The sequence below is a fragment of the Eubalaena glacialis genome, chromosome 17, assembly GCF_028564815.1.
Source record: "Eubalaena glacialis isolate mEubGla1 chromosome 17, mEubGla1.1.hap2.+ XY, whole genome shotgun sequence".
In the NCBI taxonomy this organism is placed as follows: Eukaryota; Metazoa; Chordata; class Mammalia; order Artiodactyla; family Balaenidae; genus Eubalaena; species Eubalaena glacialis.
In genome coordinates, this window is record NC_083732.1 from 88,813,903 (window position 1) to 88,830,667 (window position 16,765).

General features: G+C 54.9%; 1 protein-coding gene across 1 annotated transcript in view; it reads left to right on the forward strand.

Moving 5' to 3' along the window:
• The window catches only part of SPATC1 (spermatogenesis and centriole associated 1), a 20,546-nt gene extending 4,124 nt beyond the window's left edge, over positions 1-16,422 (forward strand). The window contains exons 2-5 of the mRNA XM_061171952.1: positions 6,836-7,468; positions 7,598-8,113; positions 8,224-8,363; positions 16,093-16,422. Of these exons, the coding sequence (XP_061027935.1) occupies positions 6,836-7,468; positions 7,598-8,113; positions 8,224-8,363; positions 16,093-16,422 (1,619 nt within the window). The remainder of the gene's footprint in view (positions 1-6,835; positions 7,469-7,597; positions 8,114-8,223; positions 8,364-16,092) is intronic.
• The last annotated feature ends 343 nt before the right edge of the window (positions 16,423-16,765 follow it).

The following is a 16,765-nucleotide window of genomic DNA, read 5'->3' on the forward strand; positions in this document are numbered from 1 at the left end:
AACTAAGCCGGTGCGCCACAACTACTGAGCCTGCGCGCCACAACTATTGAGCCCCTGTGCCACAACTGCTGAAGCCCGCGCGCCTAGAGTCCATGCTCCACAAGAGAAGCCATCACACGGAAGAGTGGCCCCCACTCACTGCAACTAGCGAAAGCCCACGTGCAGCAACGAAGACCCAACGCAGCCCAAAAAATAATTAATTAATTATTTTAAAAAGCTAAAAAAAACCCATATAGATGCAGTGAATCTAAGTTCTCTTTTAAGTTTCTAATACTGTATGTAGTAAAGTACGTAGGAACATTTCAACTCATAAATCTAAATCAGCAAAATATAAATTATAAGGTTAAAACAATCACTTGCACATTTTGCATTACAATGCAAAGCTATAGGACTGAAATCTCTTAAACCGAGGCTCGACCTGGGGCTCCTGTTGGCTCAGAACACTCCTGTTCATGAGAATTCCCTGGAGGTCCAGTGGTTGGGCTGTGGCTCGCGGGCTCTAGAGCGCAGGCTCAGTAGTTGTGGCTCGCGGGCTCTAGAGCGCAGGCTCAGTAGTTGTGGCTCGCGGGCTCTAGAGCGCAGGTTCAGTGGTTGTGGCGAACGTGCTTAGTTGCTCTGTGTCACGTGGGATCTTCCCGGACCAGGGCTCAAACCTGTGTCCCCTTCATTGGCAGATGGATTCTTAACCACTGCGCCACCAGTGAAGCCCTGAATCTCTTTTTAATTAACAACTTTATTAAGATATAATTCAAATACCATAAATTCGCTCCTTTAAAGTGTACAATTTTATGTTTTTTGGTATATTCACAGATATGTACAAACACCACCACAATCAATATTAGAACTCTTTCATCACCCCCAAAACAAACCCTCTAGCAATCACACTCCTACTGCCCAACCCTCCTCAACTCTAAGCAACCACTAATTTACTTTCTATTTTTATGTATTCGTTTGTTCTGGACAGTCCATATAATTGGATTCATATATAAGTGGCTTTTGTGGCTGGCTTCTTTCATTTAGCATAATGTCTTCAAGGTTTATCCATGCTGTAGATGAGTCAGTGCGTCTACGCGGGATGTGGGGAAGGTTGTTTTTATGGCTGAATAATATTCTGTTAACGGATTACCACATTTTGTTTATCCATTCATTGGTTCTTGGACTTTTGTTTCCTCCTTTCGGCTATTATGAATAATGATGCCATAAGCATTCATGTATCAGTTTTTGTGTGGATGTATGTTTCTATTTCTCTTGACTATATATCTAGGAGAGGAAGTGCTGCATCATATGCTAACTCTATGTTTACCTGTTTGAGGAGCTGCCAGATTGTTTTCCAATGGGGCTACACAACTTTACGCCGCCACCGGCGATGTATGAGCATTCCAATTTCTCCACATCCTTGCCAATACTTATTTTTTTATTTTATTTTATTAGCGCATAATTGCTTTACAATGTTGTGTTAGTTTCTGCTGTAGAACAAAGTGAATCAGCTATATATAGAAATATATCCCCTCCCTCTTGAGCCTCCCTCCCACCCCTTGCCAATACTTATTAGCTGACTTTTTGATTATAGCCATCCTAGTGGGTGTGAAGTGGTATATCATTGTGGTGTTGATTTGTATTTCCCTGATGACTAATGAGGCTGAGCAAATTTTCATGTGTTTTTTGGACATTTGTATATCATCTTTGAGAAATGTATGTTCAGACCTTTGGTCCATTTTTTTTTTTAATTTATTTTTGGCTGCGTTGGGTCATCGCTGCTGTGCACGGGCTTTCTCTAGTTGCAGCGAGCGGGGGTTACTCTTCATTGGGGTACATGGGCTTCTCATTGCAGTGGCTTCTCTTGTTGCGGAGCACGAGCTCTAGGCACTCAAGCTTCATTAGTTGTGGCTCGTGGGCTCTACAGCGCAGGCTCAGTAGTTGTGGCCCACGTGCTTAGTTGCTCCGTGGCATGTGGGATCTTCCCAGACCAGGGCTCGAACCTGTGTCCCCTGCATTGGCAGGCGGATTCTTAACCACTGCGCCACCAAGGAAGTCCCTGGTCCATTTTTTAATTGGACTATTTGTCTTTTTTTTATTATTGAGTTGTAAGAGTTCTTTATATATTCTGGATATAAGTCCCTCATCAAATATATGATTTGCAAACATTTTCTCCCATTCTGTCTTTTCATTTTCTTGATAGTGTCCTTTGAAACACAAAAACTTTTAATTTTGATGAAATCCAACTTATTGTTTCTTTTGTTGCTCATGGTTTTGATGTCATATCTAAGAATCCACTGCTAAATCCAAGGTCATGGAGATTTATCCCTATGTTTTCTTCTAAGAATTTTATAGTTTTAGCTCTTACATTTTGGCCTTTGATCTGTTTAGTTACCTTTTGTATAAGGTGTGAGGTAAGGATTCAATTTCATTCTTTTGCATGTGGATACCCAGTAGTCTCAGCACAATTTTTTAAAAAGGTTACTCTTTCGCCATTGAGTTTTCTTGGCACCCTTGTCAAAAATCAGTTGACCGTAAATACATGAGTTTATTTCTGGACTCCCTATTCTACTCCATCGGTCTGTCTGTCTCTCCTTATCCCAGTGCCAAACAGTCTTGATTACTGTCGCTTTGTATTAAGTATTGAAATCTGAAAGTTAGTTCTCCAACTTTCTTCTTTTTCTTTTCTTGCTTTTTTTTTCTTATTGATTGATTGATTGATTGATTGATTGATTGCTGTGTTGGGTCTTCGTTTCTGTACGAGGGCTTTCTCTAGTTGTGGCAAGCGGGGACCACTCTTCATCGCGTTGCACAGGCCTCTCACTATCGCGGCCTCTCTTGTTGCGGAGCACAGGCTCCAGACGCGCAGGCTCAGTAATTGTGGCTCACGGGCCCAGTTGCTCCGTGGCATGTGGGATCTTCCCAGACCAGGGCTCGAACCCGTGTCCCCTGCATTGGCAGGCAGATTCTCAACCACTGCGCCACCAGGGAAGCCCTCTTGCTTTTTTTTAAATTGAAGTATAGTTGATTTTCAGTGTTGTGTTAATTTCTGGTGTACACTTTGGTGAGAGTTTTCTTTCTTCTTTTTCAATATTGCTTTGGCAATTCTGGGTCCCTTGCAATTCTCTACGAATTTTAGGATTGGCTTGCCAGTTTCTACAAAGAAGCCAGCTTGGATTCTGATAGGGAGTTCACCGAATCTGTAGATCACTAGGGGAGTATTGCCATCTTCACAATATTAAGTCTTCCAATCCATAAACACAGGATGTTTTTCCATTTATTTAGATCTTCTTTCATTTCTTTCAACAATGCTTATAGTTTTCAGAGCATAAGTTTTGCATATCTTTTGTTAAATTTATTCCTAAATATTTTACTCTTTTTGATGCTATTAATTTCATTTTTAGATTGTTCATTGCAAGTGTATGGAAATACAATTGATTTTTGTAGACCCTGCTGATGAATCTTGCACTCTTTGTATTCTAAGGACCACACAACTCCTTCAGATAGTTACCTGTTACCTGATTGAGTTTTGGATCTCACATGGCTGTCTCAGTGGTCACAGTTTATAAGGTCATTCTATGGATAATCCTATACTGACCTTTTTTAATCATCAAGTTTTATCTGTGCTCATATATACATCATGTTCTTCATATTTATTGAACACTTTCTGTGGCCCAAGTACTGTTCTAGGCACTGGGAAACAGCAGCAAACAGACAAAGCCCTGCCCTCACGGAGCTTCCATTCTAATCGAGGGAAACAGGACAAACCAATAAGTCAATGGAGAGTATCTTGGAGAGAGATAAGTGCTAAGGAGGAAATAGTCCAGAAGAAGGGGAAGGAACAGGTGGGGTGAAGGAAACTGGTGATTTGGGATGGAAGAGCTCATTGAAGAGGTCACAACTGAAAGGACGGGTGGAAGTACGCGACCAGCTGTGCACACGGGGAAAATGTTCCAGGCAGAAGGAACAGCAACGCAAAGACAGAGGCAAGAGCGTGCCGGAGCATTTGAGGAACAGCAAGGAGGTCCGAGGGGCTGAAGCTGAAGGTGCCAGGGGGAGACCAGGAGAACAAAGACAGAGAGATGACGAGCCAGGCCACGGGGGACACGGAACAGCCTAGTGCTCAGAGTGAGACGGTGAGCTAGCTGGTGGGCATTTTAACCAGAGGGGGACATTTTAACTGGAACAGTCTGGCTGATGTTTGAGGGGAAAGGCCAGAAACAGGCGGCAAGCCAGGGGGCTCCTGCAATAATCCAGGCAGGGTAATGTCGGTATGGACCGGAGTTGGGGGGAGCACACGTGCTGAATTCTGGATATACGTACTTGAAGGTGTTGCAGACGGATGGGATGCTCGGGGCTCCTGAAAGAGAAGTGTTGAGGCTGCACCATTTGAGGCCTGAGCCACTGAAAGAGCAAAGATGTCGGCTGCCGGCACGCCAGGGCGGCAGAGTCCCCAGCAGAGCCCCGGGAAGAAGGGGGTCAGGCCACTGGGATGTGAGTCGGAGCGCAGCCGGAGAGGGAGCAGGCTGCGCTGGTCCCGAGCGTCTGAGCTGCATCAGCTCCTGAGGAGAAGCAGACTCTAGGTGGGCCTTGGGGCTGCCCCCAGGGCCAGAGGATGTGGGCCCAGAAGCACCTGGAGGAAGCTGGGTGACCGGGAACCTGGATGCCAAACCAAGACGGGATTTCAACAGGGAGGAACGTCCCGCTGCGTGGACACCACCCGCCACCTGCAAGAAGAGCCCCGTGGAGCGCGTGCTGGGTTCTGCAACGCGGGGTCACCGGCCGCTCGACCGGTGTTTGGGTGGAGGGACAGAGGAGGAGAAAATGGCCTGAGATGGTGAGTTGGTACAACGCCCAGGGACGTCTTCGAGGGACACTGAGGACACCAGTGGAGGTGGGGACATCAGTGGGATGGAAACCAGATCCCCTGGGTCTCAGAGACCATGAGGACCTGGCCGTGCAGGGACCATCTTCTCTCCCAAGTCCTGAAGACGCTGCCCAAGTGGTCCTTTCCCATGTCATCCAGACCCTAGGCTCCGCCAAGAGGAGACAGGCTGAGAAGGACAAACGCCCCGGGCGGCTCTCCGTGCCCCGTCGCCCCTCTCTGCCACGCCGGCTGCTCCTTCCCTCACGCTGTTCCTCTCCGTGGGACACTTCCCTTTGGGCCACAGGCTTCACTGTCTCTTCAATCCTAAAGTAAAAACCCAAAAAAGCCAAAGCAAGAAATCATAAAAGACTGGTTGATTTGATTCTGAAATTTTAAGTTATTTGTTTGGGAAAAAATAACGAAACTTAAAACAAAAATAAATGGCAGGACATCCTGGCACACACTGTGCAGGGCAGCATCAGTGTAACAAGTCCCGGACTTCTCAGGGAATGTCAGATGTCTCTGAGGGGCCTTCAAGTGGATAGATTTAGCAGTGTGCGTTAAGAACCTCTAAAATGTCTGTTTTTGGGGGGAAAGATAATAAAGATTTAAATAGTAGAATTTTTGTCACTGGGAAAACTGGAAACAATTGATTCACCCAACAGCTGAAATAGGCTCAATAAACAATGGCACGTGCACAAGATGGACACCACCGCAGCCACAATAAGCGCTGTTTTCCAAGAACGGTGATGCTGAAGGTAGCCATGGTGCAGGCCCAGTATGAAGAGGCGGGGCACATAAGGACACGGGCAACATACACAGTCACCACACATGTGTGCGTGGCCTGGGAGCTAGGAATGGATTTTACCTTTTTAAACAGCGGAGAGAAAATCAAAAGGAGAGTGCTATTTCACGACATGCACTAAGTCCATGAAATTCAAATATCAGCATCCATAAGTAAAGTTTTGTCGCCAAGCATCCACGTGTGTTTGTTTCCGTGCTGTCTGCGGCTGTTTTGGAGCCGTGACAGCAGAGCGGAGCAGCTGCAGTGGAGGCCGGATGGCCAGGAAAGCTGGAGCTCTTTTCACCAGCTCTTTACAGAGGGGTTCGCCAGCCCCTGAGCGACATAAACACGTGCAGAAAGTCTTCAAGCCTTCGCGGAGCTTTGCTATGTGACGGACGGTGTGATAACAGGACCACCAGTGGTTTTCATCTTTTCTGACTTTTCTGTATTTCCATTCTTTCCCTATAATAAGCCTGTACTGCTTTTATTTTTTTTAATGTGGAAGTTTTCAATCAAACTGCACACTCACAGAAACCTTTCCTGCACCCTCCCTAGGGGCCTTCTCCCCCAAACAGCAGTCACTTGGTCATCTGAGGGCAGTCTCCTCAGGAACCCAAGAGCAAACGGGCTCCCAGGCCCCACGCAGGGGAGAAGCAACACCCCCTCCTGCGCCTGCAACCCCGGCGACAGGCAGGCGGGGGCCCTGTACGGGGGCCGGGCACACCCTGGGCTCCACGGGAGGCTCCCAGCAGCTTTGAGCTCTGGCCTCCCTGAGGGTCCCCCACGTAGTGAGGCTCGGCTGTCCCCAAGAGGACGGCAGTCAGGAGGCCCGGGCCCACTCCCCCACCACCTGGGAACAGAGGGGTCCACTTGGCAACCTACGTGTTCAGACCCTCCTCTCCTCAGCGAGGGGTCAGCGGCTCAAGGCAGTGGGCCCGTCTGAGGGACAGGCAGCGTGGAAGGTCCTGGTGGCTGGGGGGCCGGCGTTTACAGAGGCGATCCTGGGAGGGACCGGGCTCCCTCGGAGGACAGGGATGAGGGGCCAGACCCTCACGTGGGGTCCACTGAGCAGCCCCACAGACGCCCGCCTAGAGGTGAGGCTCAGAGAGAGTCGGTCAGCTCATCAGAGGGGCATGGGCATCTTGGTCCAGGCCCTGCCACGGTACGGAGAGAGCCTGGGGTCTCAGTGCTTTCTCTGTGTCCCCCAGGTGTCTTCCTGCCCCCGTCCCCGGCAGCAGCAAACGAACCCGTCCTGGAAGAAGTGGGGATTGTGGCTCTGGCGCCCCTGGCCGACGTGCTAAACAGCCCGCAGCCCAGCCCCGCGGCAGGCCCCGTCGTGAGCGCCCTGATGGGCCCTCTCAACACGCTGCTGCCCGGCCTGGAGCCCATCTCACAGAGCAGCCCACTCACCAGCCTCCTGACTGGCCCCCTGAGCAGCCACCTGGCCAGCCCCGTGGCAGTGCCCCTGGCAGGCACACCGGCCAGCTCCCTGGGCCTGCCCTCGACTGGCCCCCTGAATCCAAGCAGCCACCTGGCCAGCCCCGTGGCAGTGCCCCTGGCGGGCACACTGGCCAGCTCCCTGGGCCTGCCCTCGACTGGCTCCCTGACTCCAAGCAGCCCCCTTACGGCCCCTATAACAGGTTCGGTGGTCCTCTCTCTGAGCAGCCCCCTGCTCCCGTCCACGGCTGCTCCCCTAGGTGTCTCTCAGAACCTTCCGGCCAATCCCATGAGCAATCTGGTGCTGTCCGAGGCCCCAAGGGTGTGGCTGGCAGAGCCGCTCCAAGGATGCCCCTCTGGATCCCATCCCTCAGCGGGTGGGGGACCTGCTGCCACCGACGAAGGTAACCGGTGCAGGGGGGAGGGGCAGCGGGGGGCCCAGGGGGAGGGGACTCCTGCCAGGCTAGTAGGCCCTGGCCCTGCCTCGCTCTAATCCTCCTCCTCTCCTTTCTGCCCCTCCCCCACGTCGCTAGTCCCACCCTCCGCTGAGCACCCCCAGCCCGCCCAGGAGCCGGAGCCCCCCAGCATGACATCTGTGGGTGCGCCCATCCAGACCTCCACGCCTGTCGGTCCCACGGGCACACCCGGCCCTGCGACAGCCTTCTCCTATGGCACCCCAGACGCCCGGACACAGCCTGGTGGCCCCCAGGGACAAGCGGTCTCTGCCTCTGCCCCTGCCTCGGCCACCTCCCACAGCATCACCGTCCTCGCCTCTGCCCCCACTCCCGCCCCCCAAGCTGCCACCAGCTACAGGCCCTCAAGCACCCCACACCCTTCCGCCCGCACGCACTGCTCCCCGACCCGGCCCTCGCCCACCCTCCACTGCCCTGCACACAACCCCCACTCCCCGCCTCGAGCCTCGTCCTCCCCGGCTTCAGTCAACGACACCCGGGGTCCACGCGTGGCAGAGCCGTCTCGGAAAGGCATCCTGGAGTTGGAGCGGAAGCTAGCCCCCCGGAAGAGCGGCAAGCTCCCTGACAGCTCCCGAGGTCAGCACGAGTCTGGGGTCTCCTCGGCTGCCCTTGGAGACCTCCCAGGCACCCCCCTGGGCTGCTGACCACGGTCACTGACCACTCCCTCCACCCCTTGTTGTCCCCAGAGTCGAAGCAGCTGGCCTGGGAGAGGCTGGTGGGGGAGATCGCCTTCCAGCTGGACCGCAGGATCCTGTCCAGCATCTTCCCCGAGCGTGTCCGGCTCTACGGCTTCACGGTCTCCAACATTCCGGAGAAGATCATCCAGGTGTGTTGTGCCTATCTGCCACTCACCGCCTGAGGGCCTGCCCCGCCACCTGCAGGGATGGGGATGGCCTTCTGGGGGCCCCTGCACTCCCGCTAGGCAGAGCGCATCAGAATCTGCGGGCACCCTGGGACGGAGGAAGCACCGTGCTCAGTCCTAGTGGCCAGCAGGTGTCCACGGCATCTGGCAGCAGGAGTCTGTGGTCCCAGCCACACGGGTGGCCTTCCCAGAGGGCAGAGCAGCAGAGGGGCCCCAGCACTGCCAGGCCTGTGAGCTCCCACTTTGCCACTGCAATGGCCTCGGGTCTGCCAGGCCCCACTCCCACGGGTCCTCCCCAGACTGGCAGAGCTGACGCCTTATGCCTCTCCCTCGCCCTGTCCAAGTCCTCAAGTGTCACTGGGGGGCGCAGGGGAGGCAGGTCTCAGAGCCTCTGAGCAGCTGGCGGCCAGGTGGCCGGGGTCTTCAAGCCGGGCTCGTTCCGTATTCCCAGCATGCCGTCCACTGAGCCCACTCCCACTGAGGGACACAGAGGACGGTGTTTCCCAAACACGCGTGAGCGCGTCTCCTCGCCACCACGTGTAGGCGGCACGGAGGAGTGGGATCCGTCGGGGGCTTGGGCTGCGCGGCGGCAGGATGAGCTGGGGCGCGCCCTTCCCCACCGACACGCCCACTCGGGTCGAGCGGGGGAAGGGGGGCAGGGGGCGGGCGCCTGCGCCGCGGCCCTTCAGCCGTTTACTCTTCCCTCGCGAAGTAGCCCTCGGTGCTCCCGGCCCCTTCCTCTCTGGCCGTCCTTATCCGTGGATAGACTGTGGCTCTGGGTCTGTGAGTGGGCAGGAGTCACGTCCAGTTACAGTGGGCTCATCTGTGTCCCGGTTTGAGCTTGCCTTCTCCTTTTGTTAAGGTGTCCTTTGGTTAGGTTTTTAATTTTAATGAGACCGAAATTATCCACCTTTTTTATCCACCTTTTCCTTTTTTATTTTCTTCTTCTTCTTTTTTTTTTGGCCGCACCACGCGGCATGCAGAATCTTAGTTTCCCGACCAGGGGTAGAACCCGCGTCCCCTGCAGTGGAAGCGCGGAGTCTTAACCACTGGACCGCCAGGGAAGTCCCACGTTTTCCTTTCTTGTTTGTACTCTTCGAGTCCCATTTAAGGCTGGAGCTGCCAGCCCCGCCTCGGTCCCCTCTCCCAGTCCCACAAGTGTGGGCTCCAGGTCTGCAGGTCTGGCCCTGCCCAGGTGACAGTGTCCTAATCCTGGGAGGCCCAGGGAGCCTGGGCGTCTCTCCTTCCAGGTCGTCATCGCTCCTCTTGGCCCTTCGCTCTTCAATATGAATTTTAGGATCAGTCTGTCAAGTTCCAAGAAAAACCTAGTTCAAATTTTTAGTTTTTCATTGGTTTATAGGTTGAACTGGGGAAGTTTCCCATCTTTGCCATGTTGGCTATCCCTGTGTTGCTCGTGTCAGCGGGGCCAACTTTGGCCATGTTGGGTTTGACGACCCTTGACTCCTATCCTGGACCACCGCCACCACTGCTGTGCCATGAGTGCAGCCTGGCAGCGGCTATTTAAAAATTGGCAGATGACGCGGGAGAAGCACAACATTTATGTCTCTAAAATGCTGCATCCGATATCTAGTTGGCAAAGACTACACTTAATCATAAGTGAAAGTCTAGTTGCCCACATAGAAGTTAGACATCAAACTGTGGCGAGAGGTTTCTGGTTGTTTGAAACTGCTGTTTATTCGGAGGATAAGACACACCTTCCGGGAGGGCGTGGGCTGTGCAAGCCCTCCCCTTCCACGCTGCTCTTCACCTTGCCTGCGAGTTACTGCTTATGCCGGAGAATTCAAGTCACGGCACTAAATGGCAACTCTTTAGAGAAGAGGCAGGAAAAGGAAGCAGAATGTACGTAAGGCAATTTTTTTGGTATTTAAGGAGGTCGAGGAACTTGGTGCCCCTGAGCCTGTGCTTCAGCCTCCACCTTGGCGGCCTCTGGGGAGCTGGTGGTTCTCACCACAACACTCATCTGGTCATTCTGCCCATCGGCCACCGTCACCAATTCCACAGCCTCTGGTCCCACTCACCTTTCATCCAGCAATGACCAGAGCTGCCAGGATCATACACTTGCTGCCCTTGTTCCCAGGAAGCTGCTCCACTGCAGCCCACCCGCACAGAAGTTGTCTTCAGGATACCCCCCGACTGGCCTTCTGTAGGGCCCACTGCAGGTTGACTGAGGTCTGGTCCCACCTGAGGATCATGAAGATGCTTCCTGGTCTCAAGCCATCCTGCCTACTTGGCTGGATCATCTGTTGATTCCTATCTGCATTTAATTCCACTTTGCCCAGCCTTTTACTTCCCTTCATCAAGACATCTTCTTTATTTCTCTGCACATTGAACTCCAGTGTTGGTGGTTGCTAGAACCCCTAAATTCTACCTAGATTCACCAAACCAGGTGAAACCTGGTGTCGTCCAACCGGGGTCCTTTGCTTCCCGAATGCCGTACAGCTTTAACGCTGAAAACTGTAATGGAACCCGATATTCAATAAGAACTCGCTGACTTTTTGCATAGAGCGTGGCTATCTACTTTTTGTAAGTTCGCAGACAGTTATGCCATCTTTTAAGCTCAACTGAAAGTCATCCCAGTGCTCGTGCCTGTCAGTTCTTCTACCCAAACACAAAGATCTGCTCCATGGGAGACGCTCTGGCTCCCTTCCTTTCTGCACCCTTGTCCTAGGAGACCCTGAGTCCAGCTGCATCAGTGTGAGGGTGACTGAGGGTGGTACCTCAGTCCTGCCCATGGTCCCCCCCGGATGCTCTCTGGAGTCCAACTCATTGGCCTGCCCAGAACATTTTTGATTTCTGTGTAATGATTTGTTATTTAGCTACCTTGCCAAACCCCCTCACTAGTTCTGATAGCCTGCATATCATTTTGGCTTTCCTCTGTAGACAATCATATCATATAGCACTTTAAAAAAATTTTTTTTAATTTTGGCCGCACTGGGTCTTAGTTGCGGCACACGGGATCTTTTAGTTGCGGCATGTGGACTTCTTAGTTGCGGCATGTGGACTTCTTAGTTGCGGCATTCGAACTCAGTTGCGGCATGCATGTGGGATCTAGTTCCCCGGCCAGGGATCGAACCCGGGCCCCCTGCATTGGGAGCTCAGAGTCTTACCCACTGGACCATCAGGGAAGTCCCATATAGCACTTTTTAAAAGCAGATCATAAGGCAACCTCATCTTGTTTCTGACTTGATTACAAACACACACTTCTAGTCTTCCGGTTAAGTATGATATGTGTTCCAGGCTTTTTGCCAGATCTTCTTTCGACAAATCAGTCAGAGTCCTTGGTTGCACATAACAGAATCCACACAAGCTGATATAAGCAGAAAGGGGTTTATTATAAATGTTTAGGTGTTCAGGCAGGCTCCAGGAAGGACACCAAATTGGGCTTGCCCGCTATACAGCCAGTAAAAATGCCAGCACAGCAAGGGAGTCTCCTAGTGAACACGCCATTGTCATGCTGCCCCAGGAACAGCATGCAGACACCTAGCCGGATGCCTGCAGTTTGGTACAGCTGCCCCGAAGAACCAGCGCCACAGCCAGTGCACTCTCCAGAGAGCCCAGTCCCCTGCATGCACTGTCTCCTCCAGGAGACAAGGTCCACCCACCTGCACTTGCTGGGCAGAAACCCAGGTCAGAGGGGTACCTAAGCCACAGGGGAGTCTGGAATAGGTGATGTTTAGCGTCCAGCCTCTTAGAGTTCAGGAAGGTGCTGGAACGCACTAGGACAGAAGCCAGGTGAGCCACATTCAGCATCTGCCACATCAGGTGAAGAAGTTCCCTCTTCCTCCTTTGTTCAGAGTTGGTTTTTTTCTTACTCATGAACAAATACTGAATTTTTTAGAATGTTGTTTCTCTCTCTCACTGAGATGATCACACAGTTTTCTTCCCCCTCCCTTTTCTGTTAACATATTGATACACATGAGAAGATGCTCCGCTCATAAACCACACTGCATCCCTGGTGTTTATAAATGCACTGGGCTGCTCTGTTTGCTGTTTACGACTTCTGCAGCTTCGCTACTTTTTTAGAGATCGTGCCAAGTTTCTGTGACAGAAATACATGGCTTCAATAAGCCAGAGGTTTATCTCTCCACAGGGGTGTCGGGCCCTGCTGACCGGCCCCTCGCACACGTCAGGGTCCCCAGGGTCCCCGCGTCCTGGGACTCGGCCTGGGGGTTGGTGCTCGAAGTCCGAGGCTCTTCCCCTTGGCTCGGACTTAGTGACATCAGGTCCCCCTGCAGGATGGTGGGACACGTGGTGGTCTCAGCTGGGCATTTCATTACCTAAAAGAAGGGGGAGGCGCTGCCCTGTTCAGTGGAGAGTGTGGGCTCTGCTCATCCTATTGGTCCTTCAGGCTGTGTTTCCTCACCTCTGCTCTTTATTATTTCTTTCCTTCTCCTTCCTTTAGCTTTGCTTTATTTTTCTTTCTTGGGTTGAGCTCTTAAATCATTTTATTTTACATCTCTTTTGTTTCTACATTTAGGACAAGGAAGTTCCTTCTAGTCAGGGAGATGTTCAAAATATTCAGCAACCGGTACCAGGGGAGCACCAGCCAGCGTGGATCCTGTTCCAGGATCCAGGCAGAGCGGGAGGCTTCTGTTGTTTAAGGCTGGTTGGGAAAAGCGACAGCCTCCTGGCAGCCCCGGCTATGTCTGGCAAGGCTCCAGCCTGAGTCTGGTGGCACTCTGGCTGCAGCCCTGCAGGCTAGAGGGGTGGGTGTGGGGCTGTTCAGGTCTGAATATCTCACGAACTACATTGCATTTCCTCTCTAACCCCTGAGTCAGTCAGGACCACCATCTGCGGGGCGTTTGGCTGCATGTGAGTGTTGGCTTCTAACACACCTGCCCTGTGTTTGGAGAATGAGGGCCGTACCAGACTGATTCTCTGACATTTGCCGCCATTTCCCCTTTCACTGAGCACATGGTCGATGCTGCGTGTGGTCCAGGATGGAAAGACTGCGTGACGAGCACGTGTGCTGGGTCTCGCAGGTGTGAGTCTATGTGCCTCCCCCCGCCCCCGCCCCCCGCCATATCCCCTCCAACACCAGGTCCTGTGGCTTCGCGCTGTAAAGATGCTTCCCATCCACTCTGATTTTCTCCACGTCCACATCCACATCTACGTTCTCTTCTCCTCCACTCCTACCCCGTGGTCCAAACTGCTGTCGCCTTGACTGGCCCACAGCTAGCCTTGTTGCTGCACCTATTCAGGCCTGGCTAGCGTCAAGCATTCAGAATACGCCAAGCAGGCGCCAGACACAGTCTCTGCCCTCGGGGAGCTCGCTCTCCCCCTCGGAGGCCTTCAGTCAACAAGAAAAGCCGTCAGGAGCTCTGCCTCTCCTTCTTCTCCCCACCCAGACCCGGGCTCACCGGGGCCAACTTCACCGCCCCTCCTTCCCTACTCCTACGCCTGTAGACGTGACCCCCATGCAGCAGAGCTGACCGGCCCGGGTGCTGTGCTCGACACCCCCGGAGACGTTTCCTTTGTCCTCACAGCAGCGCTGTCGGGCGGTGCTGTTTCCTGCAGTCCCGGCAGAGAACACGAGGCTCACACTCAGGGTGGTGGCGGCCGTTGAACCCGACTCTCCCGGGGGCCCTGCTCTGCACCCGGCGTCCTGGCACCTTCCATGCCATGCATGCTGCTCCTCAGCCTGGAAGTTTCTTCCCTCCATTGTCCTTGTCCTTCAGGCCTCGGTCCAGCGACCTCTCCCTCCAGGACCCCCTCCCCAGCGGCAGCGCTCACAGTACCATCCCTCTCCTGGGCCGCGTCCTCACTGTAAACTCGGAGGGCCTTTTGCTCACACTTGAACCGGGAGGGCTCGGAGGAGATGTGCAGAGTGAGGATGGATGGACGGAACCCTTCACCCTCTCTTGCCGGCTTCTGTCCATCCCCTGCCAGCGGTTAGCACGATCGCTTAAAACCACAAAGCCCACCAGGCGTCTCCGGCCCTTTAGGACAGGGCACTCCGCTCGCCCACCCACCCCGGCCCCGTGCTCTGCTCAGGCCTGCAGCTTCTCAGGGGAAGGCTGAGGGGACTGGGGCCGGGGACCCACACCCGCTGCTCCCGTGCTGTGGGGGTGCTTGTCCCGCTCTTCCCCACTCCCCCCCCCTTGTCGCCCTCCACTCTCACGGGGTCACTTCCTAGGGGCAGCCCTGGCCTTGTCTCTCAGCGTAAATGTGCCCCCGTCGGACCCCTGCTCATGTCTTAAGCGCCATGTGCCCAGCCTGGCACACAGCAGGAGCCCAGCCATGGCTGGGGGTGAGCAGGTGACGGCTGTCGATGCCCCCGCAGGGGCCAAGGCTTAACGCTACCCACCGGTTTGCTCCCTGGGTCGCCCTGGTGTGAGCAGCCGCGGGTCTGCTTGCTCACCCACAGATGCTGGCTGAGCTCCTGCAGTCTGTCCCACCGGGGCCTGGAAACAGGCAAATGGAAGAAGAAGACTCAGGTGCCCAGGTCAGGAAGACAGGCCTGTCCTAGAGTCACCAGACAGCAAAGGTGCTGAGCCTAGGGCTCGGGGTGCCCCTGCCAGAGGTCAGGGCTCACTTTGGCTGAGCCCAAGCATCAGCCTGGTGCTCTGCTCACATGACCATCCAGGGGGCAGACAGGGCGGCCTTCCCGGAGAGGGCGATGCCTGAGCAGACTGTCCCGGCATCCCCAGCAGGTTGGGAGCCAGCCTGGTGGACGTCTAGGGAACTGCGGGAAGAGGGTGAGCAGGGCCAGATTCGGGCCTTGCGGGTGCGCCCTGGCCCTGGGAGTTGGAGCAGTGGAAACTGCAGGGGGGGCTCTAGCGGGGAAAGACCCTGTCCCACTACGTACACTTCAGACCTTCGTTTTGCAGGCCTGGGGGCAGCAGTACCAGTGACAGATACCAAATTTGCAGGACCCAGTGCCCACAAAAACACAGGGCTCCTTGTTCAGAATTATGAAGAACTTCAAGATGGCTACAGCAGAAACTAAGCTGAGGGCCCCAGAAGGCAGTGGAGGGAGGGACTGGGAAGAGGGGTTGACGCTGCAGGACGCAGCTCGGCCTGGCAGGGAGGTCACAGGTGATGAAGACGTAGGCAAAGACAACCCGGTTGCTGGCAGACCCCGGGTCCAGGCGCTGGGAGCCGGCACCCGGTGGCAGCAGACCCCCAGCGCTGGGACTCAGGGCCCTGGCTCTGGGCCTGGGGTCGTCGGTGCAGCATGAGGGGTGGGAAGGGACTCCCGCAGGGGGGTGTGCAGGCCACGGGGTGCTGAGGAGGCAGCCTGGGGTGCTGGGACAGGGGGCCCGGAGGAAAGACTGAGAGGAAGCAGGGCAGGACCCAGGAGGCGGCGGTGTCTTCTGGGTCGGGCAACCCTGGGGGCTTTGGGAGGCCCCCTCGTCTTTCGTCACCCCCAGCCATGCTCTCTGTCCCCAGTTCCTTGTGGCCCCCACTCAGTCCGAATCCCTGGTGGTGGATGGAGCAGGTGATGGGGCCTCTGGAACCTCTCTGCTCAGGCTCAGCCCACAGGGCTCCCCTCACCCTAGAGCCCACAGGCGTCTCTCTCAGGGCCTCCAGGACACCTCCCTTGAGGACACTCCCTCTGATGGCGATCCTCCCACAGCCATGCCCCTGGGCCTCCATCGCCCCTCACTGGCCTGCCTGCTTCTGTGCTGCGGTGGGGCGGGAAGGTCCCTGACGGCTGCTGTCCCCTCAGGCCTCCCTGAAGCCCAGCGACCACAGGCTGGACGAGGAGCTGTGCCAGACCCTCACACAGCGCTACACGAGCATCATGAACCGGCTGCAGAGCCTGGGCTACAACGGGCGGGTGCACCCGGCGCTGACGGAGCAGCTGGTGAACGCCTACGGCATCCTGCGGGAGCGGCCCGAGCTGGCTGCGTCCGAGGGCGGCTCCTACACCGTGGATTTCCTGCAGCGGGTGCTGGTGGAGACCGTGCACCCCAGCGTGCTCACTGACGCACTGCTGTTGCTCTCCTGCCTCAGCCAGCTGGCGCGCGACGACGGCAAGCCCATGTTCATCTGGTGACGCTGGCTCGCCGTGGCCCGCACCTGGGCGCACAGCCATTAAAGCTCACCTCGGACGCTGGCCTCTGGGCCTGCGCTGGTACTCCTGGGTGGTGCTGCCTCCTCTGGGGGGCTCGCCAGCACCCCCTCCCCAGCTCCCCTTCAGTCCTGCCTGCCCTGTGGGTTCATGCCTCTTCCGGGGCCCCTGGAGAGAGCCCCAGGACCAAAGCTCAGCAGCTGTCTTACCAAGGGGGATGTTCCAAAGGCCCCAAAGCTGGCCTGGCAGTGGGAGCACAGGAGCCCCTGAGACCTGGAGGGGGAAGAGCAGGAAGCAGGAAGGAGCCGAGCTGGCAGGGAAGGGTCGT